This window comes from Prionailurus bengalensis, chromosome D2, assembly GCF_016509475.1.
Source record: "Prionailurus bengalensis isolate Pbe53 chromosome D2, Fcat_Pben_1.1_paternal_pri, whole genome shotgun sequence".
NCBI classification, from domain to species: domain Eukaryota; kingdom Metazoa; phylum Chordata; class Mammalia; order Carnivora; family Felidae; genus Prionailurus; species Prionailurus bengalensis.
In genome coordinates this window covers 32,124,113-32,151,303 of record NC_057351.1, presented here as the reverse complement: position 1 = coordinate 32,151,303, position 27,191 = coordinate 32,124,113, and the positions used below count along the sequence as shown (strand labels likewise).

At 57.9% G+C, this 27,191-nt stretch overlaps 2 protein-coding genes across 8 annotated transcripts in view; one reads left to right on the top strand and one right to left on the bottom strand.

Moving 5' to 3' along the window:
* CDH23 (cadherin related 23) overlaps nucleotides 1–27,191 on the bottom strand; it is a 414,161-nt gene that overhangs the window by 39,457 nt on the left and 347,513 nt on the right. The window contains exon 1 of one of the 6 annotated variants that reach the window (XM_043596566.1): nucleotides 1,455–1,549. The exons of the other annotated variants lie outside the window; for them this stretch is intronic. Within the exon in view, the coding sequence (XP_043452501.1) occupies nucleotides 1,455–1,514 (60 nt within the window). The 5' untranslated portion in view covers nucleotides 1,515–1,549. Of the gene's footprint in view, nucleotides 1–1,454; nucleotides 1,550–27,191 lie in introns of those variants that run through there. 6 annotated transcript variants of the gene reach the window in all.
* Nucleotides 915–23,178, top strand: VSIR (V-set immunoregulatory receptor). Of its 2 annotated transcripts, none has more exons than XM_043596569.1 (7): nucleotides 915–1,335; nucleotides 11,365–11,790; nucleotides 12,294–12,350; nucleotides 17,532–17,639; nucleotides 20,495–20,522; nucleotides 21,521–21,717; nucleotides 21,878–23,178. In XM_043596569.1, exons 1-7 carry the CDS (start codon nucleotides 1,254–1,256, stop codon nucleotides 21,913–21,915), a joined length of 936 nt encoding a protein of 311 aa, XP_043452504.1. In that variant the 5' UTR covers nucleotides 915–1,253; the 3' UTR covers nucleotides 21,916–23,178. The 2 variants fall into 2 exon arrangements, with proteins under 2 accessions (XP_043452504.1, XP_043452505.1); XM_043596570.1 differs by lacking the exon at nucleotides 915–1,335 and adding an exon at nucleotides 6,654–6,873 and having other exon boundaries at nucleotides 21,507–21,717.

The following is a 27,191-nucleotide window of genomic DNA, read 5'->3' as shown; positions in this document are numbered from 1 at the left end:
CTAGCTCGGGAGGGCGGATCAGCCCGGGTGCGGATCAGCTGGTTGGCAACTGAGGTGTGATCGCTGAAAGGGGTGTAGGCAGTGAGGCCTGGAGGGGTCCCCGCCGGGGAGCTCAGGACACTTTGTGAAGGGCAACGACTTGAGTGGAGCCCTGAGGGAGAGGGGAGGAGGGAGACATCAGCAGAGGCGCCAGCGCTGGCTGGGGGTGAAAGAGCAGAGGACTAGAGGCGGAGGGCACGACTGTCCTGTGGATGCCTGGGGTACAGGGAGTGAGAGCGGGTGCAGAGTGGAGAGGGTTGCCGGGGACTGGTGGGAGAGGAGCCACGACGATTTGCGACAGGACATGCTACGAGAGGCACGCACACATGTACCCGTGAGGACGTGCCAAGCCTGTCGTGTGCTCCTGCACCTGTGCCTCATCTGCGTGCGTGCGTGCGTGTGTGAGCGTGTGTGCACGCACCTGTATGCTTCCGCAAGGGTACTGCAGGTTCTGGAATCTACAGTCAAGCGTGCTCCAACTTGCCCAGCCCTTTACAAAAGCTAGCTTTCTTTTCTCTTTTCTTTTTCTTTGCTTCCTTCCTTCCTTTCCCTCTCTCTTCCTCTCCTCTCCTTTTCTTCTTTTCTCTCCTCTCCTCTCCTCTCCCCTCCCCTCCCCTCCCTTCCCCTCCGCTCCCCTCCCCTCCCCTTCCCTCCTCTCTCTCTCTCTCTCTCTCTCTCTCTCTCTCTCTTTCTTTCTCACACCAGGCCCTGAGCTGGGCTAGAGGGTACTGGGGACAAAGGCCGCTGGGGGAGGTCAGACACAACCTATGATGATTAGGCAGGCTGCTAAGAGGTAGCGCATTTCTCAGGCTGTGCGACAATACCCATCCTCTCCAGAGGGGAAGGGGAGAGAGGAGAAGAGACTTTAACACTGGCAGTCAAGTGCAGCTGACCCCGGGACGCGGGCTGCCTCCCCTACCTACAGGGCCCGGGTGCCCTGTGAGTCAGAGGGGAAGCCCCTCCCGCGGGGCCCTCGGCGAGGAGGCAGTTCCCCCCACGGCCCCCCGGGGGCGCTGCGGGGGAGGCGGGGTGAGCCCTGGAGCAGCGGCTCTCGCTCTCGGGCGCCCAGGGCGCTCACTCTCTCGGCACTCACTCGACCGGAGGTTTCTCGGCTGGCCGTGTCCCGCCGCTCCCGGAGCAGCAGGAGCTCCCCCTGCACGCCCGCGGTCCCGCTCCGGCCCCCGGGGCTCCAGACGCCGCCGCCCGACGGCGACATGGGCGTCCCCCTAGTCCCGGAGGCCGGTGGCCGGCGTTGGGGGCCTGTGCTCCTCACTCTCTTCCTGGCTGCCTCCCGAGGTAAGGTCGGCAGGAGCCTGGGCACTGGGGAAGTGCCCCGGGAGAACAAGGGGTGGGGGAAGGGGTCGCAGGCAGCTGGGGGGGCGCCCCCCCCCCCCCCCAGCCTGCACGTCTCCTACCTGCTGGGACTGCTGGGCAGGGGCCAGCAGCTCCCTGCCAAGTGCTCTGGCTGGGTACATCTGCACGTTCTGACAGCTGCCCGAACTGCTTCTCGCCTGACCCTTCCCTGCCCAGAGAGCCCCTGGGCAGGAGCAGCTGCTGCAGGGCAGGAGACAAAAACGGTGGGGACAGCCCCAGCATTTTCTAGTGGCTGCCACTGGCTTCTGACTCCTGTGGCCTCTCCCTGCCCCTCCAGCCTCAGAGCTCCAGGATCTCACTGGGCACAGGGGGTGTGGTACTCTCTGCGCCCTGTTCCCTGGTGACACTCCTGGTTGACCCTTGGGGGGCACTGGTCCAACCCCGATGTGGGTGCCCATTGGGTCCTTATCCTGAGGGTCTGGTTGCTGAGAGTTGAAGAGTCAGCTGATTCCTGGCATCTGGCTAAGCTGCAGCTCAGGGACTGATGTGGGGGCACTGGGGAGAATGTGGGGGTATTTCCCCAGCTCACCCGTGAGCCCGTTCTGGGTCGTGGGATAACTTATGACATCTTTTTGGTCTCAGTTTCCTCAGAAGCCCCACACCAGGGCGGCACCACTTTCTTCTTCCGAAGTCCAGACTGTCACAAGTCCAAGTGGAATCTTGGCAGGGGCTCCTGGGGGTAGGGCAGAGGTCGGGGTACCCACAGCCTGGCCCCTGGCTCTTGCCTGCCCAGCGCCGGAGTGGCTGGATTTCAAGGGAAGAGGGGGCCAGCAAGCAGCCTGTGAACTACACTTTATGGGGAAGGCCCAGGGAAAGCTTGAGTCATGCAGGGAGTCAGGGAGGCTGGAAGAAGGTGGGGCACTTGGCACAGGGACCCAGTGGGTGTGTCAGAAGGAGAAAGGAGGAGGAGCACAGGGGAGGAAGGAGAGGAGGGAGTCTAGAGGACCTGGAATGTACCTCCCAAACGAACTGCGTGCCTGTAGGCAGTGTGTTATCTCAGCATTTGGAGGCTGGCCTCTGATAAGGAGGAGGGAGCCCACACCCCTCCCCACAGAGCTGCCCAGCCCTGGCCTGGATACTTCCAGGATGGCGGTGGCGGTCTCGGCACCAAGGCCACACTGCATGGCAGGACGTGGCTTCCAGAAGGAGCAGGGCATGGTGGCAGGCAGGAAGGCCAGCACCACACCCCCCAGAGAGCACTTGCCCCGCCCCTTTCGCCTCAAGTGACCTCAAGAGGCCCTTCTGTTTTCTCACCCCTGCCCCGCGGCTGCTGTTTAGCAGCCCCAGTTTGGGAAACTGAGTTCTAGAGAACAAGGCAGAGGGGCCCACCCTGCAGAGTAGCCGGTAGCAGAAAGGCTCAGCACCCCTGGCTCCATATCGTCTACATAGCCAGAAGCCTTCTCCCCTAGTGGTTCTGGTACTCAGCTTGGCACCCCAAAGGGCCATCGCTTCCTGGGCCCAGCTCATGGCAGTGATTACGGCTCTAAGCAGCTTTCCCCTAAAAGGGGTCAGAAGCATTCTCTTAGCTTTGAACTACCCTGGGCCTCAGTAGTCTTAACTGTAATATGGGCACGGTTGTGAATATTCACACTACCCAGTACCCTGTGCAACACGGGTGTGAACAGACGGAAGGCTTGGTCGCAGGCACGGTCAGAAGGGTCTGTGAGTTGGAAAGACCTACTCCCTGGCCTGCTGAGGTGCTGGGTTGCCTTGGGCAGGATTTGCTCAAGGTCAAAGCCTCCACGTCTGGGAAGGCGAGAGGGGGGTGGCTGGCGTAGGCCTTTTTTGTAAGCTCCCGGGGTTGGGTTGGCACCGAGGACAATGGGGGTGGAGAGCAGGCTGCTCAGAAGCCCAGTAAGAATTGAAGATGCCCCTTACCTGGACCCGACTCAGGGTGAGGTGGGTGGAGGGAAGAGCTAGGACCCGGCAGACCCTAAGGGTGGCAGAGACCCTTCTTCCCTTACGGGCACTCCTAGGACCTGAGAAAGCTCTTGTCCTCACCATGTCCTTATAGGCTAGTCCAGGAGGCCCAGACTCTGGGACTAGCCCAGGGAAGTGCACCGAGGCCAGGGAGGGGAGACCCCTTCTTCCCCTTCGTGGGAAACAGGACTGCAGGGTCTTGTTGAGTAACCCAGTGGCGCAAGCCTCTGACACAGCAAAGGTCAGCTCTTAGGAAATCCTCTACCTTCTGTCCGGAGGCCCCGGGGTGGCTCTTGAGGCCGGCCATTGGGCACAAGGGGGCATCTACCCAATATTGGGGACAGCCAACAATACCAGGGAGTCCCTTGCTGAGCTGGGCCAGCTGTTCCTGTTTCCTCCCCCAAGCAGGGCAAAGGTTCCCTGCTGGGGCCTGACCTTCCTGGGAGAGGGCGGCCCAAGTGGGAGGAACAGCTGGGAAGCTGAAAGAGGCTACCTCCCTCCATACATATATATATCTTCACCCTAGTAGATCAAGGGAAGGAAAGAAGGGAGGGCTCCTGGGTACCCATCCGGCCTATTGGCAGCGACCCCTTCAACCAGCACTGAGCCCCACATACTGAGCCTGAGGCCCCCCGTTTTAGGTCAGCTATTCATCCAGGAGCAGTCTGGCTTCACCTGGACGGGGTGAACCTGGGATTGGCCATGCCGCGTGCCATGGGCTGTGTGCCACCCTGCATGGGGATGGTGAAGCAAGGGACCCAAAGTTGTGTGCCTTGCATGCTTCCCATACAGCCCCGTCCCTTAACAGTCTGGCCTCGGGAGTCAGCCAGAACTAGGTTCAAATCCCACGGTGGCCATTGACTGCTGTGACTTTGGGCCAGTTACTCGGTATCTCTGAGCAAGTTCCTTCATCTCTAACATGGGACGATGGCAGCACCTCCCTCAGAGGGCTGCTGTGAAGGGTCAGTGCACAAGCTCAGCACAGCACCCGGCACCTGGGGAGCATTAAGCTGTTTCTTGGCTTTCCGAGGCCGCATGCCATTGGCTCTCCGTCTACGTTCCCTGCTGCCTACAGAGCCAGTAGAGAGCCCAGGGTGTGGGAGGGCGTTGACTGATTTCACTAGGACTGGACTCTAAGGATCCTGGAGGTCTGAAGGATGCACCGGTCCAGCCACCTGTCGGCACCTCTAAGTGTTTAAAGCGTGAAATGTCCGTGGAGATACCTGTAGATTCTCTTAAAGGTGTTCTCTAGAGATGGGGAATTTGCAGCTTCAAGGCAAGACCAGCTCGGGGTTTGCCTGTCTCACTGGGATCTTGCAACTGATCTTTGCAATTAGCCTATTTACTGTGGCTGACTGTCCCCAGAGAGAAAGACAGTGGCTGTCGTGCCCATCCATCATTCAGTAATGAACTTGCTGTGCTTCTGCCCAAGCAAGCCCGGTCCTTTGAATGTTCTACATGGGATGCTATTTCCCATGGGGACCTGGGTTCAAGTCCTGCCTCTTCCATTCACTGTGGGACCGGTCTCTTTCCCTGAGACACGGGCAGCCTGGGTGCCGTGGTTTCAGTGGGGCTGCCCACCCCCTTCTGAAGGGTAGTTCCACGGTGGTGTTTCCCGAGCTTCCGTCATCTGCTCATTACCTTTGGGATTTCTGCAGCATCCGCCAATCGTATGTACTTATTTTTCCCCCTCAAATCAACTCATTCTTTTCCTTGAGTAAATAGATTTGAAAAGGAAACTTTCTATCACTGCCACCAATGGAAAGCCAGTATCGCTTGCTGTAAATAGAACAAAATCACACGAGTACCTAATAAGAACACTAAATAGGAGTATTAAATTCTAGTCGGAAACTATCATCTGGGGGAGGCTCTGAGCCCAAAACCGCTGTCCCTTGTTTAAAAAAAAAAAAAAAAAAAAAAGGTGGGGGAGGAGGATAACCTTCTCTCTATGTGATTCAATGTTACGCCACAAAACTAAAAGTAAAACTGTGTTATAGTTGCTGTTGTCCCCTCCCCTTCACCGCAGAAGCAAACTCACCACTGTGAGGAGTGTTAGCTGGTGGCAGGGGGCAGTTCAGTTCCCCCAGAGGAAAAGAAAGAGAACAGTATTTCCCATCCTAAGAGGTCGGGGCACGGTCGGAGGGCTTCTTTGGGCCTTTTCCAGCCCCCAGTTCTCCCAGCCCCTGTTGCCTTCCTCAAATAAATACAGTGTCCAAACAAATACAGGAGCTCCAGCTGGGTCCTCTCTTACGTTGAGGCCAATTAGCCATCCCGATAACAACAGCAGGGAAGGGGAGAGGGAGGGAGAGCAAGCTGAGCCCTCACCGGCCAGGCCACCTCTCCCTCTACAGGAAGGAGATGGGGCGTCTGGTCAGTCCCGGGCTACCTCCTGTGCAAGTGCCGGCTACCTCGACCACCACGGAGCCGCCTGCAGTGAGGACAGGGCCCCCAAAGACCGGAACCTGGACCTTAGAGTGTCTTCATAGCACAGGCTCTTGGGGGAAGCTGGCTCAAGCTGGTATTCTGGGCCGTACACAGTCATCCTCAGGGAGGGCCTGGGGGAGTCTGGGAAGAAGGCATCCAGAGAAGCATCCACTGGCAGGGCGTCTGGCCAGCCGCCCGGGCCCTCTCCAGGGAGGCGTGCTGGCCAAGAGCCTCCAGCCCCGGATGCATGGATGCTTTCCCAAGGTGCTGGAAGTGCTGCTTCCTCCAATAGAGCCTGGCTTCCCCTTCCCAGACTCCTCGGTCTGATGTGAATGGACACTTCCTGCGGGGGCAGGTATCAATAAACACATCTGAGATGCCCTTTGTCCTTGCTGGCCACAGACCTCACGGGCCGACCTGCCGGCTCAGCCCCCCGCACCGGGGGCACTTCCTCTAACTCAGCACTGGCAGACTCAGTCCTGACTGGTCCTCGACTCTGTTTCCCTCTGTGCTCCGCAGCTTGATGAAGACGGAACCGAGCCTTTCCCTACACCCTCCAAGGACGGTCCTGGGGAACAGGGCCTGGCAGGGAACTGGAGACCAGTCTGTCTGGTGCTCCTTCTGAGGGTGGGGACCTGGCCTTTTACGCTTAGCACACAGCCAGCCACAGCAGAAGATCAGTGGCTGTTTACTTACAACCCGTCGCAGCAACTGGACAGAGTTCAGCTGTTTGGGTTGGGCTTCCCAGGCCTGACTAATCAAGCTGGGGACCCACCTCCAGAGGCTGGGGCGTCGCCTTGGCAACCGTAGGCTAAACTCATGCCCCGTCAGGGAAAATACACAGGCCTGCCCACACCCACACCCACACCCATCCCGTGCACACCCACAGGGTTTCATGAGGTGCCTGCTGGATGGAAAGAGGTGAGGTCACGAAAACTAGCATCCCGAGATGAAGCCCTTCTCCCCTGGACTGGAACAGAAGCTTCTACAAGAGGCTGAGGTTCCCACAGCTAGAAAGTGGCAGAAGCAAGCCTAAATTCTGAGCGGACATCCCTTACGAAACTCTGCACCCCCGCGGCCTCTCTTGCCTTGGGCCTGGCTCATGTTAGGACCTCGGTAAATATTTGTGGAATGACGGAATGATGTTTTCAGTTTAGGTCTGAGGCAGCAGAGCAAGGCTGACTGGGTGGAAGATGAGTAGGTCATCTGAGCAGCTGGAGAATGAAGCTACCTGCTTCAGGGGCGGGGGGTGGGGGGGCTCTTCCTTCCTGCAGCAATGTGTCGGAGGCGTGGCTCTCAGCCTCGCCACACACGGTTGGGTGGTCCTGGTGAAGTCACCTGACTTCTCTGTGTCTGTTCCCTCACCTTTACTGTTTTTTTGTTCTTTTTTACAAAAATATTTATGTTTGGGAGAGGGCAGGCCGGGGAGGGGCAGGGGGAGGGGGACAGAGCCTGTGCTGACAGGCTGACGGCAGCGAGCCCGATGGGGGCCTTGAACTCACAGACTGCGCTGAAGTCGGAGGCTCAACCGACCGAGCCACCCAAGCGCCCCTGTTTCCTCACCTTTAAAGTGGGTTGATAATACCCTCATCAGGGTGTATTATGAGAACTAAGTGACATGGGCATAAAGTACTAAGCAAGTCCTGATACGTAAGAAGTGGCCCATTTCTTGCCCCGTTCCTCTGCCCTAAGGAAATACGGCCCTTTTCTCTGGCCACAGACTGAAAGTCTGGACGACTCTCTGAAAGAGCTGGAAAGGGCTAGGAACATGGGAGTCTCTTGAGATGAAGAGAGGGAGGCACAGAGGAAAGTGGGACCCGCCCAAGGGCAGACAGCAAGGACAGGGCTAAGTGGGGCCTGGGGCCCAGGGATCTGTCACACCAAGGTTTTAGTCCTGAGACCTGGAATTTTCCAGGTTCTTAGCAATCATCCTCTAGGCGCTTCTGCCTCCTTAACCCAGTGACAGGTGGGGACCGGGGTGGGGCTGGGCCCCAAGAGCAGCACCATGACTGGATGGTTCCCGCCTGGGCACAGGCTCGGGGCCAGGGCCGTTTTCCTGTCTCATATGCTCCCGGCCACCCTGGAGCCAGGGGCTTTCCTCCCCACCCACTCGCCCCAGGCTTTGACAATGACCCAGGTGTCCAAAAGGCTCTGCTCCTGACAATAAGCCACATCCTCCTGCCAAATAATTATAAATCCAGCTGTGCTATATATATATATATATATATCTCCCCGATAACACATGTGCACGTGCAGTTGTGGATGGCATGGATGTGTGCATTATTTTCCCCGACTCTGTGCCTTTGAGCATCCTCCCAGGGACAGGCCAGCTTGAGTCTTAGACACAACAAACGGATGCTTCCCACCTATCCCCTGCCGCCCCCAGGACAAGATCCCGTGAACCCTTAGCCCACTGCTCTCTGGTCCTTTTGCTGAAATTGAAGACTGTCCCCCACCCCCCAAATCTGAATCCCCTGCAGCTTCTCCTTTTCCTAAAAGGGGAAGAGGTCCTCTGGGGAGTGTCGGGTGTTGGGAATTGAGCAATGTACCACAACCCCCCCTCCCCTCCTCCTCCCCCCCTCCCCCCGCCAGTCTCAACAATTCTCTGCCCCACTGTGGGTTTTCAAGGAAATTGCTTCCAGTGTTGAAAATCTCTCCCCAGTGCTGTCCAGGCAATTCTGTGCTCATTGACAGCATTGCTTGGACCCTGAGAGCTGGAGCGTGATGCCCTGCTGGCCGCAACCCCCCCCCTCCCCCGGCTGGTGTCCCCCCTGGAGGCCTTGGTGCTTGCTCCCACCCTGCTCCACCGTCCTCCACCCCCCCCACCGACAAGCTACCTCCAGCTTTTGCCCGCATCTCAGCCCCACCCCATCTACACCTCTGTCCACTCCGCAGCCCCCAGTCCAATGTGGCTCAGCTCTGTATGCCACTTCCTGCTTCTGTCTCTACCTCTAGTCCGCCTGGCCCCCTGCAGCCACCCCAGACGCGCCCGGCCCCGGCCTCTGCTGAGCCAGCTCTGCCCACAGCCTGCAAGGTGTGTGTGCTCTTGGCGAATGCTGCTGGATCTGGATCTGGCTCCCGGCCTTGGGTTCTCGGGGGTGGGGGTGGGGTCGGGAACAGGGAAGATGGGGTGCTAGCTGGGAGAGGTGCTGGGAGGAGGTGCCCAGCTGGGGCCTGCTGGAGAGAGGGGGAGCGCAGGGCAGGCAACTCCTTGGTCTGCTCTTTGAGTGGGTTTTTTTTTTCTTCGGAGTGCCTGGGAGGGTCCCCTCCTTAGCTACTCCCCACCTCCATTTACTGGCACACATAGTTCTGTGGTGACAGCCACCACGCAGGCCTGTGAGGGGGAGTCAAGTCGCTTGCTGTGATCTTCAGCGAATTATTTAACATCGCTGTGCCTCGTGTTTTCTCCTCAGTGAAGGAGGAATGACACCACCACCTACCTCCATAGGGTTGTTTACGCCCATCAGTAGGTAGCATCGCGCAGGAGACATGCTCTTTCTTCTGCTAGTTCTAACTAGATCGGGCTTTACCTGAAGCTTCCCACGCTCCAGATTCTGAGTCTATACCCTCTGCCGCACTTCAGGCAAATCACTTTTCCCCTCCCGGGCCTCTACGTTTCTGCCTGAGGACGAGATCAGCATCTTGCCAGGAAGTTTTGAAATCTCTGCTCACCTTGGCCAAGACTGTCCATAAATCTGGGACTCTCAGACAGGACTCCCTCTCACATGTGTATGGAGTGAGTGGGAGCATCTAGTGTGCGTCTGTCCTCCTTACTTCCCAGGGCCTAAAACTCCACCTTGCAGACATAGTCTTCGGGGCCATGGCTTTGCTAACCCCCCACAGTCTGCTTTCAATGGGCAGGTACTCCAAGATTGGATCACAAGCTGTTATCAGTCATTCACATCTTAGTGGGAAAGAGTGTTTGAAGCTGGCTTCTCCATTCTGTTCTGCAGAACTATTTTCACTCCTAGGAAATGTTTCTGGACTTGGCCAAGACGAATTAGAGAGCTGCCTAGCTTCCACGTAGCAAGCACCAACTACTAGCAAAGTGCTACAGGGCACTTCATGTAAATTATTTGTTACCCTTGCCTCAACTCTGGCAGGTAGAATTTTCATTTCTGTCTCTTAGTGAGGAGTCTGAAGCTCAGAGTCTAAGTGACCCCAGCTGCTAGACTCCAGAGCAGGCTGGTCCAATTCCAAAGCTACACCTGGCTGCCCTCCTCCTGATGGGGCAAGGCTTTCAATTCTGCTAGTGGGTCCCAGGCTCTAAAGGCAGGGAAGGGGGTGTCCGCAGGAGGAAGCAGCATTATCTTGATTCAGGCAATGGCAATGAAAGAGACATTCCAGTCTGGATTCCGTACACACATCCAAACTCTCCTTCCCTGTCTGCCTGACTTAAAACAGCCCTTGACATGCCGATTAAGATTCAGATATTGCCAATGTGTAATAACTGTAGCTATCCTCCCTATGTCCGCAGAGGGCATTAGAGCTCACATTGTCGTGTTCTCTTTCCCTCGCTCAGGCTTCTCACAACCACGTGAAGTAGCGAATGTTTTTCTCATGACCACATGAGGAAGGTGGGGCTCACACAGCTAAAGGAGCCGGGTCTGCAGCCCCAGAATTCTGCTTCTGGGGGCCAGTGCTTATGGGAGTCAACACGGTTAAATGCCGGGGGACTGGGGTAGGGTAAAGAGGACCGGGGGATGGCTTCGTTTGCTTATTGAAAACAGAATGAACTAGGAAATATTTCTAAGAAGACTGGATGGCAATAGGTACCTGGATGAAGGGAACTTTCATGATTTCCCTGTCCCTGTCCCCGAGACCCCTGGGCTTTTCCTCACCACCCGGCTCAGGGTACCCTCTCTACTTGCTAAAGTCCTATCCGTCCATCAACCCCAAAGACGCTTCCTCCTTCCAGAAGTCTCTTGACCATCCTCGGGGCGGCTGTATCGTCCCTCCTCCAAGTGCCCTGAAGGCTGGCACTGGTTTGCCCTTTAACCTGTGGGGTGACTTTGCCAGCAATGCACGCCCGGTCTACCCAGCTAGGTCACGAGCTCCCAAGGGGAGGCCACGTGTGCTCGGCATCCGGGTGAGATGTAGCACCGGGCACAGGCCTCACACACAGGCGCTCCATTGGTGCTTGTGATGGGGACGTGGGAAGGCATGACCAGCCCCGGGAGAGGGAAGGGCCAAAGGTGCTAATGGCCCCAGAAGGGTGGTCAAGGGCCGCCATTCCCACACAGGCTTTGTGCTCCTCATCCTGCCTCCCACCCGACAGCATTGGGCACGGAGGCTGCACGTGCTGGAGGCCCGTTGTGAGCAGAGCCACAGTGCCTACCGTGGGGGCGGGAGGAGAAGAGCGCACTGGCTGGGCCCAGTGTGCTGCCTGCTCTCCTACGCCTCGTCCAGCTCTCCAGGGGTCAGGGGCGTCCCTTACCTGGAGAAGCTCCTCCTCCCACACAGCCCAGGAGGGAGTCAGGTTCAAGAGCTAATGAAGGAGCTGAGGCCCAGGGAGGTGGACTCACTTGTTGGGGCCTGTGGCTCGGGAACCTACCCGGGGCTCGGAGCCCCAGGCCAGAAGGTATAGTCTCTTGTCTCTCTGAACAGGTCTGGTGGCGGCCTTCAAGGTCGCCACACCGTATTCCTTGTACGTGTGCCCCGAGGGCCAGAACGTCACCCTCACCTGCAGGATCTTGGGCCCCATGGCCAAGGGGCACGACGTGACCTACTACAAGACGTGGTACCGCAGCTCGCGGGGCCAAGTGCAGCTGTGCTCGGAGCGCCGGCCCATCCGCAACCTCACATTCCAGGACCTTCACCTGCACCACAGCGGCCACCAGGCCAACAGCAGCCAGGATCTGGCCCAGCGCCACGGGCTGCAATCCGTCTCCGACCACCATGGCAACTTCTCCATCACCGTGTTTAACCTGACCCCGGTGGACAGCGGCCTCTACTGCTGCCTGGTGGTGGAGATCAGGCAGCACCACTCGGAGCAGAGGGTCCACGGTGCCATAGAGCTACAGGTGCAGAGAGGTGAGGGCGTCCTCTGTGGGACAGCGTGGGGTGGGGTGCGGTCACTGCGGGGGGTGGTGCGTGCGCCCCTCCGGAAGGGCGAGCGGGGAGGAAGACAGAGGGACTCTGGGGGCGTGCTGCTGTGCGTGTGATGGTGCGACCGTGGGCGATCTTGTGTCGGAGACTGTGTGATCCTGTATATGGGTGGCACTGGCACTCCGGGGACGTGTGCGAGACAGAGTGGCCATAGTGTGTGGAGCTGTGTGGAAATCTCTGGTCGGTGGGGTGTGATGGACAGCAGCGTGTGTGTCGTTCTGTGTAACGAGAGGGGGTGTACAAACGTAGGCTGGCATGCCACTGCTCGTGACAACATGGTGGTCATGGGATGGGACCGGGGGTGTGAGCTGGGGAGTGTGTGTGTGTGTGTGTGTGCGTGTGTGCGTGCGTGTGTGTGCACGCGCTGGCTGGGACAAGCCTCCCTGGCCTCAAGCCCACCTAACCAACCCTTCTCTTTGTTTCCACAGACAAAGAAGCTTCACCCCAGTGCATCTTGTACCCACCTTCCCCCAGGGAGAGTGAAAGTAAGGGACCACTCTTTTGGCCCTTCTGGGTCCTCTGTTCTCCTCTGTCCTCATCTTGGACCCAGGCCCCGTTCCAAATTCTGACCTCATCACCCCAAGCCCACGGGACCCCCATCCTTCCTCCTTTTCTGTTGCCCCTCCCCCTTCTGCTTTCCCCTTCATTGAAGCCAGGTGGCTGTGGTCCCCAGAAGCCTATTCCCCTTCCAAGGCTCAAAGCCCTGGATGGGGTGTGCCCTGGCAGTGACCTTTGGCCAAGTGCCTCCCATGACAGGTGCTGGTGCCCCAGGCTGTTTTCAGTGTGTGCCTCTCCTGCCCACCAGCCCTCCGCCACCCGGGACGATGACAGGGCTGTGGGGTTCCTCTTGGCTTGCACCTACTTAAAACTTCCTCGTTCTGTGCGTGGGGGAGGGCGGACGGAGAGGCTCCAGAAGGGGAAGAGATCTACCTTTCCTAGAGCCCTGACTATGTGCCAGGCACCGTGCTAAGTCCTTTCAAGTACCAGTATCGCAGCGGATCCTGATAAGAACCCTCTGAAGTAGGCAGAACCATCTTCGCTTTATAAGCATGGAAACAGATGCCCAGGGAAGCACAGCTGGGCTGTGTTCACTCCACCTTCTCCCCCGCTGGAGGGATGCGTAAGGCAGTGGGTGGCAGTCAGCCCCCTGGTGTTTGCCCAGAGAGGTACCCTGTGGAGGAAGGGGGCACTGCTGTAAGGGATGTGGGGGCTCCCAGAGGCCAGGAAAGAATGCCCAGCAGCTTCGAGACAGCAGGCAAAGGGGAGACATCGCCAAAGCCCGCCTCAAGGGTCGCGGTGACTTTCTACTCACACTGCTCTTTTTTGAACCGACAGTTTAGCCCGGAATTAAATTAAAACACACATTTCGGTCTGAGCCAGACCCGCATCAACTAAGGAACTCTTTGGTTCAAGCCCCTCTCCCTGCGCACCGCAGCCCTTAGGTGTCGCCTCGGCACTGAGCCACTGCTGTCCTCACTTCCTCTACCGGCAGCTCCCCAGCGAGGGCGGATGACCGTGCGCACGAGCATACTGGACGGGGCGAGCCTCACCTGGCCGGACCCACGAGTCTCTACTTCCCCATTGCTCCTTCCACTCTGAGCAACCCTCCAGTCCCGCTTCTTCCTCCAGGAGCCCCCAGAGCTCCCTTAGGGACCGTCACCTCTGCCACTGCCCGCGGTTCACCGATGGTGAAACTGAGCTTCAGACAGGTGAAGGGATTGCTCCCAGTCCCTCAGCCAGAGCGCCTGATTCTCAGTGCGCAAACCCTGCCTGGGGGCCGGGCCGTCCTACCCTCTGTCAGTACCGATCTTCTGGAAATTAGTTGTATGAATTGAAGTCCTGGGGACACAGACAAGAGATGGTTTGGCTCATTTCTCTTGATCTAGACTCTAGAGAAGGAGCTGTGGGAATTAAGGAAACAGAAGTCACCTGGGAAACCCTAGGTGTCTGGCTGGCAAGAACCCAAGGGTGAGGCAGAGCCTTGAACTTGATGGTCGGGCGTGGGTCAGGGCTGGGCTCCTCTGCTCTCAGGTTTTGACATTTGGCTGACTCTCCAATTCACAGGGATGTGTGGCTTCGCTCTGGCCCCTGCCTCCCTGAGCTGCTGTCCACAGTGACCTGCCCCCCCCCCCAGGGCCAGAGGGATGTGTTTACTTCTGTCCTAGCTGTTGAGAGCAGGGGGGTGGCTTTGATGGCCTCTGCAAGTCCCTTTCCGATCCCTTTCCACACTCTTGGTTCTGGAGGTCCGGAGACTATAACTGGCGGAGTGTTGCCGCTAAGGAGGCATGGGGTCAGATGCAAAGAAACCCAGCTGTGCTTTTGGGTGCGGGGCGGAGGGTTTGGACAGCGCTCCCTTTCTCTAGGTGTCATGTGTCCACTCAGAAATGGGAGCGAGGGTGTCCTTTCAGTGTTACCCAAGAGGCTGAATCAGGGATCAAAAACTCAAACGCCCCTTGAGCCGGGGACCTGGTGAGTCAGACAGTAGGGAGGGGTGGAGACTGTGGTGGGCACCCAGCTGCCAGCCTGTAAGTGCAGTTCCAAATGCTGCATGCATGGAGGGGGCCTGGGGCTGCCAGAGCCACTCCATGTTCAAGCACAGTCAGAAGTCCAGATTTTACATAAACTCTCTCTTTTATTTTTTAATGTTTATTTATTTTTGCGAGAGAGCAAGCAGGGGAGGGGCAAGAGAGAGAGGCAGATACCGAATCTGAAGCAGGCTCCAGGCTCTGAGCGGTCAGCACAGAGCCCGATGCGGGGCTCGAACTCACAAACCGTGAGATCATGACCCGAGCCAAAGTCAGATGCTTGACCGACTGAGCCACCCAGGCGCCCCATGTTTCCTGATGGTTTAGAAACGTTTGCCTGGTGACCCACGTGCTTGGGTGGGCCTCAGGGCTGGCCACTGGGTACTGCCCTCCGTGCTGCCTACCTTTGGAAAGACCGTAGTCCCTGCTTGCTCTAAGACAGGTGTCCCACGGCCAACCTTACTACTTGATCTGCTAAGGATGCTTCCACCCTGGGCAGCTCTGAGTTTTCCTGATCTATCTGCTGCCCTGTCTCCTAATGTTCTTTCTGGAAAGTGTGGGGGTAGCTGGTTAGGAAATCCTCTGAAAGCCCACATCAGTCTGAGGTCGGGGGTGGGGGCAACAGGAGGGGAGAGAGGCTGAGGCAGTTGGTCCCCAAGGAACCCTGAATTGCTGAGTGGCTGTATGGTTTTTCACTGAGCCCAGGGAAGCGGGGGCACTGGGAAGCCTATATCTCCCCACAAAGCCACCTCCCTGTCCCCCTGCACAGCAGGATGTTTGGTTTGCTTTTGTCCAGCCCCCTCCTGGGGGAACCGGGCAGCCTGACCGGACTCCCTCCTCCCCTCTCATACCTCCCTACCCACCCACAGGGTACCAGCAGGCTCTAGACAAGGACGCACTGCTGAGCAGGTTGGGGGTTGGGGCTCCCATCGCAGCGTGCTATGTAAAGGTCTGCCACAAGTCTCAGAGCTGGCCTGGCAGCTGTCCCTGCCAGTGCCTGATCACCTTCCCCATGAGCCAGGCTCTGGATGGCTACCAAGCAGGGCTCCCTCCTCTCCTGCCCAGGTACTGGCCATGCTTGGGGGGAGGGATGGAGAGCTGGGGCTCTGCAGAAGAGCCCTCAGCTTTGGAGGACAGTTGGGCCCACACAGCTGCCCCCAGACCCGTGCCTTCCTGTCCTGGCCTCGACTCTTAGCCCAGGTTGCAAAGAAACCAAACCCTGATCCCCTAGAGTGGCCCCAGAGGGGGATCTCTGCCTGTGGACAGGAGTCAGGCCACGGACAGGGAGCCACCATGAGTGAGCACCTGACTCACCTCACCGGATGTGGCTTAGTACCAGTCTGGACACCTGCTCTGGTACCTAGAAAAAGAGCGCTTGGTAACTCGCTTCTCAGTGCCCGCAAGAAGGTCCTGTGCCTGGGGGGCTAGAAATCCTCAAACGTCTAAATTGTAGAACGTGTCTACTTGCAACAGTCCACATCAAAATGCAGCCTTGCCAAGATCTGCAGGGAACCCGCTTTAATGTGAAGTTGAACTTGGTTTGTAATTAGCATAGCCACTGGTCCTGTACCAGTGGGTATGTCTAAAGTGCCTGTAAACAGTTTGTTCTCTTCCGTGGGATGAACAAACCCCCGGAAAGCTTATTTACACCATCAGGTTATTTAGCAATACAATGAGATAAAAACAGCCTTTATTCCCAAATAAATAGTGCAGAGGCAACACTGAGACCACAGCCCGTCCACCTTCCCAAAGCTCCTGGGGCCAAGTGGACACCGTGACAGGGTATCCCAGCCCATATTTTGGGAAGGGCTAAAATCAGGAAAAAGAAAAAATGCATTTACACTGGTTGTGGTTTTGAGGGCATGTCTGTTCCCAGCTAAACTTCTGGAGTCAGCAGATGGGCGGAAATAAGTCAAGCCTCTCACGCTGTTGGTAGGATCGTGAAGCGGTACAACCTTTGTGGAGGGCAATTAGGCAATACCCTAAAAGAAAATGCGCCTACCCTTTGGCTCAGCATTTTCACTGCTGGGAGTTTATGTACAGAGGTACTTGCCCAAGTGAGCGAAGATGCGGACACGAGGAGTTCGCTGTTACGTTATTAGCTATGTTGAAAAATGGAAGTAATCTACATAGCTACCCATAGGGGACTGTTGCAATAAATTCTGGGGTGAGCCCCGTGATAAAGCCCTAGGCAGAACGAGGTAGATCTCTGTGTGATACAGAGATGTCCAAGCCATGGTCAGTGGGGAAAGCGATTGTCATGAAAAGCATACACACACACACACACACACACACACACACACACACGCAGTCACGCAAGGAGCAAATTTAGGCTACACGCAAGAAAAGCATGGACAGTGACTGTGTCTTTGCAGGGGACCTGGGGGGAGGAAGAGGAGGGAACTTCTGAATATATTTTAACTTACAGGTTTTTTTTCTTTATTTGTAATTTAGGAAGTTAAACAATTTTAAATGTCGGATCAAGGACTCACATTTTTCCAGTTCTCACTCAGGTTTCCCCCTGTGACTTTCATGTGCGCGATCACTTCTGGAAGCTGTGTCTAGAGCTGAGGGGTCTCTCGGGCTGAGTGGGGCTTTTGTTTGTTCGTTTGTTTGCTTGTTTTTATTGTGGTACAACATAGAGAACATAAAAGTCGCCATTTTAACCACGGTTAAGCATGGCATTAATTATGCTTACGATGTTGTGGGACCATTACTGCTTTCTACCTCCAAAAGTTTTACAGCACTTGGGTTCCTTTTGACCTTGAACTTCATGGCATGGGGTCTGTGAAGGGCCTGCTTTCCCTTCACGGGGAACAACCTGTGGCCCAGGGCAGCTGAACTGTCCCCAGGGGGCTGGGATGAAAACCCTTTTCTGTCTTCCCTGGAGCTGCCTCCACTGTAAGCCCGTGGTCTCATTTCTGTGTGCCCTAAGCCCACTTGGGAAGGACGCATGGGGCTCTCTTTGAAAGGGGATCCCCGGGCCTCCCGTGCCTCTGCAGGTCACTGAGGGTCTGGCCGTGCGGCCTGGGTAAAGCTGGGTCCCCCTGCGGCCTGGCCTTCCTTCACTGGGCTTCAGTTTCCCTTCAGGAGGAACAGGGGGAACGGGGCCTCACCTTGGCCGTCTCTCTGCCTTTACAGGCATCACGGCTGCTGCTGTGGCTACAGGCGCTTGCATCGTGGGCATTCTCTGCCTTCCCCTCATCCTGCTCCTGGTCTACAAGCAAAGGCAGGTGGCCTCCAACCGCCGTGAGTATCCCTGCCTACCTGGGGTGGGTGACGGTATGAGTGGTCGGCCCCAGCCCCCAGCCCAGCCTCTGGGATTAGCAAAGAGGCAGGCACATTTCCTCTGTTCCGGAGATGGAAGCTGCTATAGGCCCTGCAAGGAGATGGGCTCAGTGGTAGAGGGAGGAGGGGACCCAGGTGTGCCATTTGGGGGGCCCGAGGGCCCACCAGCCCCCTACGGGGCTGGCTGGGCACTCACAAAATATCTGCTGAATGAGTGAATGACCACATGGAGTAGTTCAAGTGGGTTTATAAAAATGCTGCCCCTTGGCGATCCTCTGGGGACCTGCTTTAAAGTCTGGGTAGGCTTGTTTTGCAACTAGCGGAGCAATTGTCGGGACAAAGATGACCTTTGGATGATCAGAACTGAAAGGGATCTCGGAGATAACAGTTCAGGTCTTTCAGCTTATAGCTGGGAAACCTGAGCTCAGCGGGGTTAGATAATTAACCAAATGTTATGCAAGTTAACAAGCGGCAGAGCGGGGACTCAAACCCAGAGCTTCAGCTCATGCTTTTTCCAGAGACTATAATCCCACCCTATCATCAAAATGCTCGCCAGCACGAGCGTCCTGGCCACCAACCCCTACCTGGAAGCGTCGCTGTGCTGGGTGCCACGCCAAGGTTGTTATATACCTTCTCTCGCTTATTCCTCATCACAACGCGAGGACTTGGTCCCACAATTGTTCCTACCTTGCCACGGAGCAAACTGAGGCACAGGGAGGTTCGGTAACTTGCTTAGGGAACCTCACGGTGAGTAAGCAGTGGAGCCAGGCTTCAAGTCACGGCCGCAAACACCATTTCACCCTCCTCTGTGGTGACAGTGCCCCTTGCCCTTCCTCTGACCCCACCCATGAACCTGGGCTAGTCTGAGTCCTCCAGGAGCAGGAGGCTGGAGAGTCCTCTGCCCTGGCCCTTGCATCACCTCCCCCACCTCTTCTCCTCTGCTCCGCTGCAGGAGGGAGCTGAGCGGGGCTGCTCCGCCACCAGGTGGCTTTGGCTCACACCTGATTTCCTCTGGCTGGACTGTAACACCTTGAGACCTCTGTCACCCGGAGCCCCGCAGTGGCTCACTCAGGGGCTGTGACCGCCTTTCCCTTACTCGCATATTCTTCTCGCAAACGCCACCATGGCCTACCTCCAGAAGTACCCCGGGGTGGGGGTGGGTAGGGGGCAGGTAAGGGGGTTGTAGCAGAAAGAGGAACCCGGGGGCCCAAGCAATCACTGTGGGGCTGCCAATGAGCCTGTGCTCACCCGTGCAGCGTTTTCACGGAGGCGGGGAATGGACGAGGAGGGAGACACGCCCAGCTCCCAGATAAAGAGGTGCTTTCTGTCCCCCTTAGTTCAGACCACAACGCTGCCTCCATCAGGGAACGGGAACTGGAAACCAAATTCTAGGCATTGGCTGGGTGCAGGCCCCAGGCCCGAACACCGTAGGGGTATCCTGAGGACGCGAGGGAAGCCTGGGGTCGGCCCCTAGTATCTCCTATTCCGTGTGCCGGGACGCCTTGAGTCCGAGCTGAGGGCTCCCCAGAGGAAGGACCGGGATGGGGCAGGTGGACCGGACGCCGAGGACTGGGGTCATTTCTGCATCTAGACTCTGGAGAAGCGCTACTGCTGGAGCCATGGGAACAGAAGTCACTGGGAGATGCCAGGGGTTGGGCCACAAAGCAGAGGCTAAGCGCCGGGGGCCGGGGGGGGGGGGTGTGAGGGGGTGGGGCGGCAGGTCAGGGAGGAGACAGGGAGCCTGCGGTCGCTGTGGGCAGGGTGTGCTCAGGAGTGAGCCACACTCAGGGAGCCACAGAGAAAGGGCTGGGAGCACTGAGGTCAGCAGCTTGCTGCGGAGGCTGATGGGTGTGGAAATCGAGCCAGTGTCAGCTGGAGCCTGGGTGCCCCAGCTCTAACGTGGGGCCAGAAATCCCTCCCCCAAAGGGTGGAGAGGACGAGCCCAGGGAACGCTGGGCACCTGCGCGAAGCCTCGAGCACAAAGCCATTTGGTAGACAGCAACCATGATTCCGAGAGCCGAGATTTTAGGAACCTTTGTGCAACTTCCCTGTGTGTTCCGTGTAGCCACCCCCCCCCCCATGTTTCCCCACAGTGGTCGTGGTAAAGCTCTTACAAATGAGAAGCGTATCGGAGTGCGAGGAAGAGGGAAGTTGGGGCCACTGTATCTGGTTGGTGGCCAGTGTCGGGGTGGGGAATCCCAAGAGTGGGGCGGGGTGGCAACAGCTTTGGAGGAAGAGCAGAAAGTGGCAGGATGTCTGAGAAGTGATGGGGTCTCGGGCCCCCAAGCTTCCTCTAAGAGATGTCACCTCTAAGGCCACCTACGGGTAACACGGAGGACGGGCCAGAGAGGATCAGGAACCCTCCAGTTCGGAACTGACCTTACACCACTCCCACTCAGCAAATCGTGGTGAAGGACCAGAGCGTGGCAAAAGTCCAAACAGGAAACAGCCAATTCAGGAGTCAGGCCTTTGGTTGATACTTAAATCCGGAAGGTCTCACGACCCCTAATCGAGCCATAGGAGAAAGCATTGGCTGCCTTTGGCCTCCTCGTGACAAATGTTGTCCTTTATGCTTGTGAAATGCAGCCCCAGTTTCATCTATCACTGGTTAAAACGCACAGCTCCTTGAGGCCTCGCTTGCAGGATAAACACCAGAGTACGGGCCCCCAGAGCAAACACAAGTGGGATCCAGGGCTGACCGTGGCCCGGCCTGGTCTTGCACCAGTTCCTCAAAGGGCATCTGTCAGTGGGGGGCAGGGATGTTGTCTAGGGAAGCCTTTCCTTTGTGACGGCCTTGTCTGTCTGTGTGTCCCTAGGTGCCCAGGAGCTGGTGCGGATGGACAGGTAAGGCCCATGGAGACCTTCCTGAGAAACCTTCCCGCAGCCGCTTGGGCCCCGACTCAACGCTCGGCAGGCTCTCTCTCTTCTTGCCTCTCCGCAGGCCTGTGGCTCTGTAGGGCAATGTCTATACCCAAACCGTGGCTGGAATTAATGTAGAAGGGAGAGGGGTAACTTTTAACCAGGACTGACTTCCCCCTTCATAGGATCCTTTCCCTTCTCCTCCCTGACAACTGGTTGTACCTTGACAGGGCTCAGAACACAGACATGGCCTTCCCGGTCCTCCCTGGGCCCTGGGTCAGCTGACAGGAAGGACAGCTGTGCAGCAGGGTCCCCGTATAGCCATGTAGCACAGTACTTACAAGAGCACCTGCTACTGAGGCCAACACATCTGTGCTGGTTGGCTGTTCTCCCTGCCACCCCTCACCCAGCAGGCCGAGCTCTTGACGCTGCCTGGATGAGCCAGGCACCCACCTTTGGGCCTCCCTGTCAACTGGCCAGGGTGGGGGAGGAGGGAGAGCAGCTGAACTGGGGACAGACACTGAAACATGCAAAGGAGGACAGCACACCTGGATGTCTTTAGAGGCTGTCCTATTCCTAGTCACGAAGAAGGAAAGGGAACTCCTCCTTTCAGCTTAAGACAAGCCGTGGGGACATTCAATCTTAATGCCATTAACTCTACTGACCAAAGAGAAACCTGTCCCCAGATTCCTGAATGTCCTGAAAGTGTCTCTGACCCTCGGGTTCCCGGCTACGCCGGGGGCAGATGGTCAAATAATAGGGTAGAGTTGCGATCAGATGCCCTCGGCTCAGAGAAGATGGGAGAGTGCAGCCCATGGCCTTTTCTCTGTGGCCCTGGACCCTCCCTTCCTGCCGGAAGAGGGTGCTGAGGCCTGGGGTGCGAAGGCAGGTGAGGGTAAGGAAGTGGAGGAGGGGTACAGGCAGGAGGGCAGGGGGCCAAAGCCCAGGTAGTACAACTGACTGATTCAGCTCTGATTTTCTAGCAACAACCCTCAAGGAATCGAAAACCCTGGCTTTGAGGTCTCTCCGTCTTCCCACGGGATGCCAGAGGCCAAGCCCAGGCCTCCACTGTCCTACATGGCTCAGAGGCAGCCTTCGGAGTCTGGCCGGCACCTGCTCTCCGAGCCCTGCACTCCTGTGTCTCCACCAGGCCCTGGGGATGTCTTCTTCCCAACCCTCGGTGAGTGCTTCTCAACCCTTGCGGCAGTATGGCCCGCAAGGTCATGACCTCCCCGTGGCCTGCAGGGCACCAGCCTTACTCCCCTCCCAGTCTCATGGTGTGGGATTAGAGGATGGAGGAGAGAGGAGCCCCTCATTCATTCTGCTTCATTCTTTTGCAGACACCGTGCCTGACTCTCCGACCTCTGAGGCCATCTAGGCCAGCTGGGGCCAGTGGGCGATCGTGGCTGGGCCTGGGGCAGGTGCATTTGAGGTCAAGCCGGCCCTCTGAGTGGTCCCTTAGCCTTGGCCCTGGTTCCCTCCCTCCTGCTCTGAGCCCAGACTCTTTGAGATACCTCTGATGGCCAGACCCTCAACTCCTCTGGGTGCTACACGGCAGCAGGGAGAAGGTATTGGATCCCTCAGTCCCTGTCTCAAGGATGGTGGGGTGCCGGGATCCCACCCAGAGACCCGAGATTCACCAGCTGCAAATGCCAAAAGGCCTACATCCTAGAAGCCCAAGAATTTTCAGCTCTGTGGCAGCTTCCTCCCCTGGGACAGGAGTCTTTGGGACCTGACAACACAGAGGGGACACGATGGGCACTGGGCGGAACTCTCCCCGACCCAGTGCCATCCTGCCAGGCGCGAGATACAGGACAAGACGTGGAAAGACTCCTCCCTGCCGTGGTGATCTCGCCTCTGCTCATCTGTCAGACTCCCTCTTTGTAACCACGGGTCTCTGGGGCTGGGCCTGCCTGCCTCCGGGCCATGGGAGCCTTCCCCCGCTGCCTGCTACCAGCAGCCTCCCCCAGTAGCTGTCAACGGGTTCAACAAATCTGGGCTCCCCTTGCCTGCCCTCTGGTTCCCAGAGTTCATTGACCGGGGTCCCTGAAACAGGAAGTGCACATGGTGGCATGGTGGCCACTATGGGCTAACTGGCATCTTGGGTAACGGACGCCAGGCAGGAGGTTGCAATACCCACTGTAGGGGGTGGGGAGGGGGAGCAGGTGGAGCCTGCTGGGAAGGTGAGTGGAGATGCTCCACCTCCCATCCTCCCTCCCCCCTCTAGTGCTCAGTGTGCTCACTACAGAAGGTGACCCCATACTGTATTGTCCCAACTGTGACACTCTTGAGTGTGAAGAGGGAGTCCTATTAACTACACGGGCAACACGTGCAAGCCCGGTGAACGGACTGTAAGAGCTGGGTTTTAATCCCTGCGCTGCTTCTAGGTAGGGGTGCCTGAGGCCCGGGGAGCCCTCCTCCACCCACCCCGGTCTTCAGGGTTCCGTCCCATTTAATCTGCTGAGTCTTCGCTGCAGAGTGGCCCTGTCAGGTGGGCATGTACATGGGAGGGTTTGTGGCAACTCTGCTCTGGACCCTCTGCTCTGTCTCCTGCTTCAGGGCATACGCCCTGGATTTGTTTTATACACACATACAAGGGAATCCTTTGTGGAATTTCGATTAAAGGGTTTTAAAACATGGAGAGGAGCGGGGGGCCTCTGTAGACTCTGGGGTGGAAACAGGGAGGGGGACCCACCAGGGGAAGGGGCGAGTTTGGGCCGCGTGGGGGCCCGGGCACTGCACTGAGGAAGGCCTTCATCCCTCGGCAGCCGAGAGCGGCTCTGCCGAGCTGGGCCTGGGTACTGAGAGCCAGGACTCAGAACCCGCTGGATCGCCTGGGGCGGGGGAGACAAGAGTTGGGGGTGGAACAAAGGAGCAGCTCTAGGCTCTCCAGCAGCAGCGAGCCCCCAGGCCTGCGGGTAGAACCAGGAACCCCCCCCGGATGCACTGCACTGCTCCCAAACTCCCCGGTCACGCCCAAGGACATGGGCCAGTGTGGGTGTCCTGCGATGCCGGGCATGGGCTTCGAGACCACAGGGACACCTCCAGTGGCCAGAACCTCAAAATCCTAGCTCCTGCTTTGTCTTTGGGGGGGGGGGGTGTCCCTCTTCTAGTCCATCGGCTGCCAGTTGTCACAGAAGGAGGGTGCTGTTCTTACAGCTTGTGGGGGCCCACGCGGCAGGGATGGGCAGGGTGACACCTGCTCAAGGCAGAGCAGGGCTGCCCCCAGGATTGAAGGATAAGCCTACAGACCAGACTCCCTGTCCCCCAGCTCTGAAAGTGCTCCTGCCCCAGGGCGGAGGCCAGTCTGGCCCAGCCCCCGGCTTCTGATGTCCAGGCACATATAATTTCTAAGAATTTGGCTACCAGACCCCAAGCCTGGCTGCTGCTATGTGGCGGGAGAGAGGAGGCCCCAAGCAGAAAGCCACCACACTTCCTCCCCAGTTTCCTCCCGCACGGCCTCCAGCTCTACTTCTCCGGACCCTTACAAGTGAGCACATCTCAGCTTCGTGGTTTCCTGTTTTCAGTGAAATTTACTCTGAGCTCCAAGCTCCATCTGCATCCATGACCACACGCTCCACCCCCAAAGGCCCTGTGGCGTCCTCCCTGCCAGCGAGGGGAGGCAGGTCTTGGGGCTGGGTAGGCCTCCTTGCTTGCCTGGGGGTGGGTGGTGCCCCTAGAGACACCTGCCCTGGTGGCTGCTTCAGGAAGTGCTCTGCGCTGAGGGCCTCAGGAGTACGGAGCCGGGCCGGGGCCTGCAGAGGTCGGGTTGGCCTGCCCCCCCAGCCTGGGCACTGCCTCCTGGAGGGGCCCCTCCTGGGTGTCAGCTGAAGCACTCCAAGGCTGGTCTCACTGTGTTGGGGGCTGGGATGATTGCTCGGGCAACTCTGGGGACACAGCAATGGGTGGAAAGGGAGAGGGGTTGCCAGCCAGGATGCTGGGCGCAAAGGCCTCCGAAGCAGCGGGCACTCAGAGCCCAGCTTCGCGTCGTGTCCCAACCCCCCGGGAGCACTGGCCACCTCGCCCTTTCACTGGGCATTCACTGCCTCCTGCTCAGCACTGTTGGCCTCTCTTTCCTGCATGGATGCTGTGTCTCCCTCACGATTCCGTGAGTTCCAAAAGGGCGGGGGTCCAGTAACGGCCTGTCCTTCGGGCCCGGTTGCGGAGCTGACAGCTGAAGCGTAGCCGCAGGGCGATGGGCTGAGCCAGGATGCCAGCATCCTATTCTTTGGGCCCCTCACAGGGGCCCCTCCAGCTTTCTGCCGGGTCTAGTTCCTAGCGGCTCTGCCTGGGCTCGATGGGATCGGCTGAACAGCGACGTGATGCCCCGAGCTTGCGCGGGCCGGGGGGCAGAGGTTTCCTTCTGTTTCGCAATTCTGATCTGTTGGCATGACTTCCAAGTGTACGTTGAGCGGGATTCTGAAGTATCGAGAGGGCTTAATGAGAAAACGCTGACCATCAGCTAGCCACGTGCCTCGGGCACAGGATGGAGCCGTGGGCCGCGTGCCATCCCTCTGCCCTTTGCGTTCCAGCACCGCGTCGGCCGAACCACTTAACACCCGTGGTATGACTTTTGTGAATCCCCCTCCCCTGCCAGAAAACCCTGGGAGGCTTTACTGTCTCCATTTAATGCACAGGAAAAGCGAGGCCTCCAAGAGACGGGTCTTGTCACAAGTGAATGTGAAACTGGGGCGAAAGCTTCTCCGGCCAGTGCTCCTTCCTCTTCTCTGAACTGAACGGCATCACAGGCCAGGACTTGGACTTTACAGGACACACCAAGGCCCTGAGGGATGAACCTGTGCCCACAAGCCCAAGGCTCCAGTCCTTCTGCATCGTTCTTGCCACTCCTTTTTCCGCATGGCAACCCCGAATCCACAGGACTCCTGGGGGCATGGGGGCCCGTGCCTCCCAGCTTGCTGAGAGCGAGGGAGGGCAAGGGAGCGACTCTCCACTAATGGCAGAGCCCCAGGGTCTCTTGGAGGAACTGAGCGGGTTGTAGGCGCGCCATGTGACCGCTGGGGAACATCCCTCAAGAAGCAGGGTGAGGGAAGGATCTGAATTTAATCAGCCTGGGCCGGAGGCGGCTGGCTTGCTGGGTGCACAGCACGGGGAAGGGGCCAGGCTGGGCTTTCGTGAGCCAGGGGAAGCAGGCTTCGCTACCAACAACAGGGTCCAAATTTAACAAACAGAAGAGCTCTTGGCCCTGAAGACATGAGGTCAACTGCCAAGAGCAATGTCCCAGCTCACAGACTTTCACGGGGCTGTTGCTGGCAACTCTTGTACCCGCAAGTGGGTGTTGGGAGACTTCCGTCCTTCTGCCTGGACAGGTGACTTCTGCAGGTCCCTACCGGCTGGAGAAGCCAGAGCTTGTTATCTGGGACTGTCTAACCTGCTGGCTGTGATTCGTGTGGCAGGGAGGCCCCCCTCAGGCCCTTCCTCTCTCCATCCTCCTGCCAAGGTCCCTCTGTGGCTGGGCCTCAGCTCCTGACCTCCCAGTTGCCTTCCGTCCTTCCTCCCTGGGCCCGGCCCTTCCTCTTGCAGAGGCCTCCCTGACAGCCACTTTGACCCCTCCCCCGAGCCTGGCCCCCCAGCCCACGGCCCGGAGCTGGCCAGAGGGCTGAGGCTGTACAACGATTTCCCCTGGCTGGGTGGCACGCCATTGTGTGACAGACCTGGGCTGGCCCGGAAACCCCTAGCTGCCCAGCTGGTGATACGGGGCTGAGAGCTGGGTGGGGACAGGAATGTACAGCTCTCAGGAAACTGGGGGGGGGGGGGGGGGGGGCCCAGGGAGAAACAAAGAAATAAGAGGGCTCGGATACACGATTTCTCTTGGCAGCTGAATCCCAGGCCCCCTGCTAAGGGAGCCTCGCTATGTAAGTCACGAACGCAAACGATGCCCAGAAAACCTTCCCTGGTTCCTGGCTGCGAGTTCCCGGCACTTTATCACATCACAGAGTGGTACCTCTCTGTTACAGGTCCATTTCCCCCGCTAGATTGTAGGCTCGTTGAGGGCAGGACTGCGCCCAACTCAGGTCTGACTTCCTAGCTTCAAGCACGGGCCTGGCACGTATTTGGTGTTGAATGAAGGACGCCTTGTGCCAGCGAGGGCTGGCTTGAGCCAGGCAGATGACTGCAGGTGGGAACAAGAGGATGGTGTGTGGGTCTGCTGGGCACCTCTGGACGGATATGTGCAGGGTGACATCCGCCCATAAAACCATGGTGAACCTTTCCTGGAACCTTTGGGATGGTTGGTCTGATGCTGCTCATGGCTCTGGCTGGGTGCAGGAGGGCTTAACCCTACTGCCTTGAGTGACCATCTAGTGAAATCTGCCCAGGAGCAGAGAAGGGCCATCCTCTGGTCACCTCTGGCTTGGCCCTTAGCTTTGTGCTCAATCCTGCGGGTTCACTGTCTAGAGGTGACAGTCTGATCAGTGGAGGCAAATCTTCTAGGGTCCGGTGCTCCTTGGAGGCAAATGCCAATCGTATTGGGGGCCAAAAGGAAGCCAGACGTTGCCTCCAAAACTCAGAGTCTTACAACGCCACGGGTCTCACCGACTGCCTCCCCAGGAAACTCTAGTACCGTAGGGGAGTGGGAGGGGAGAGTAGGGGTGAGATCGGTGTGTTCACCGGCCTAGGTCAGGACGAAGAGTACCG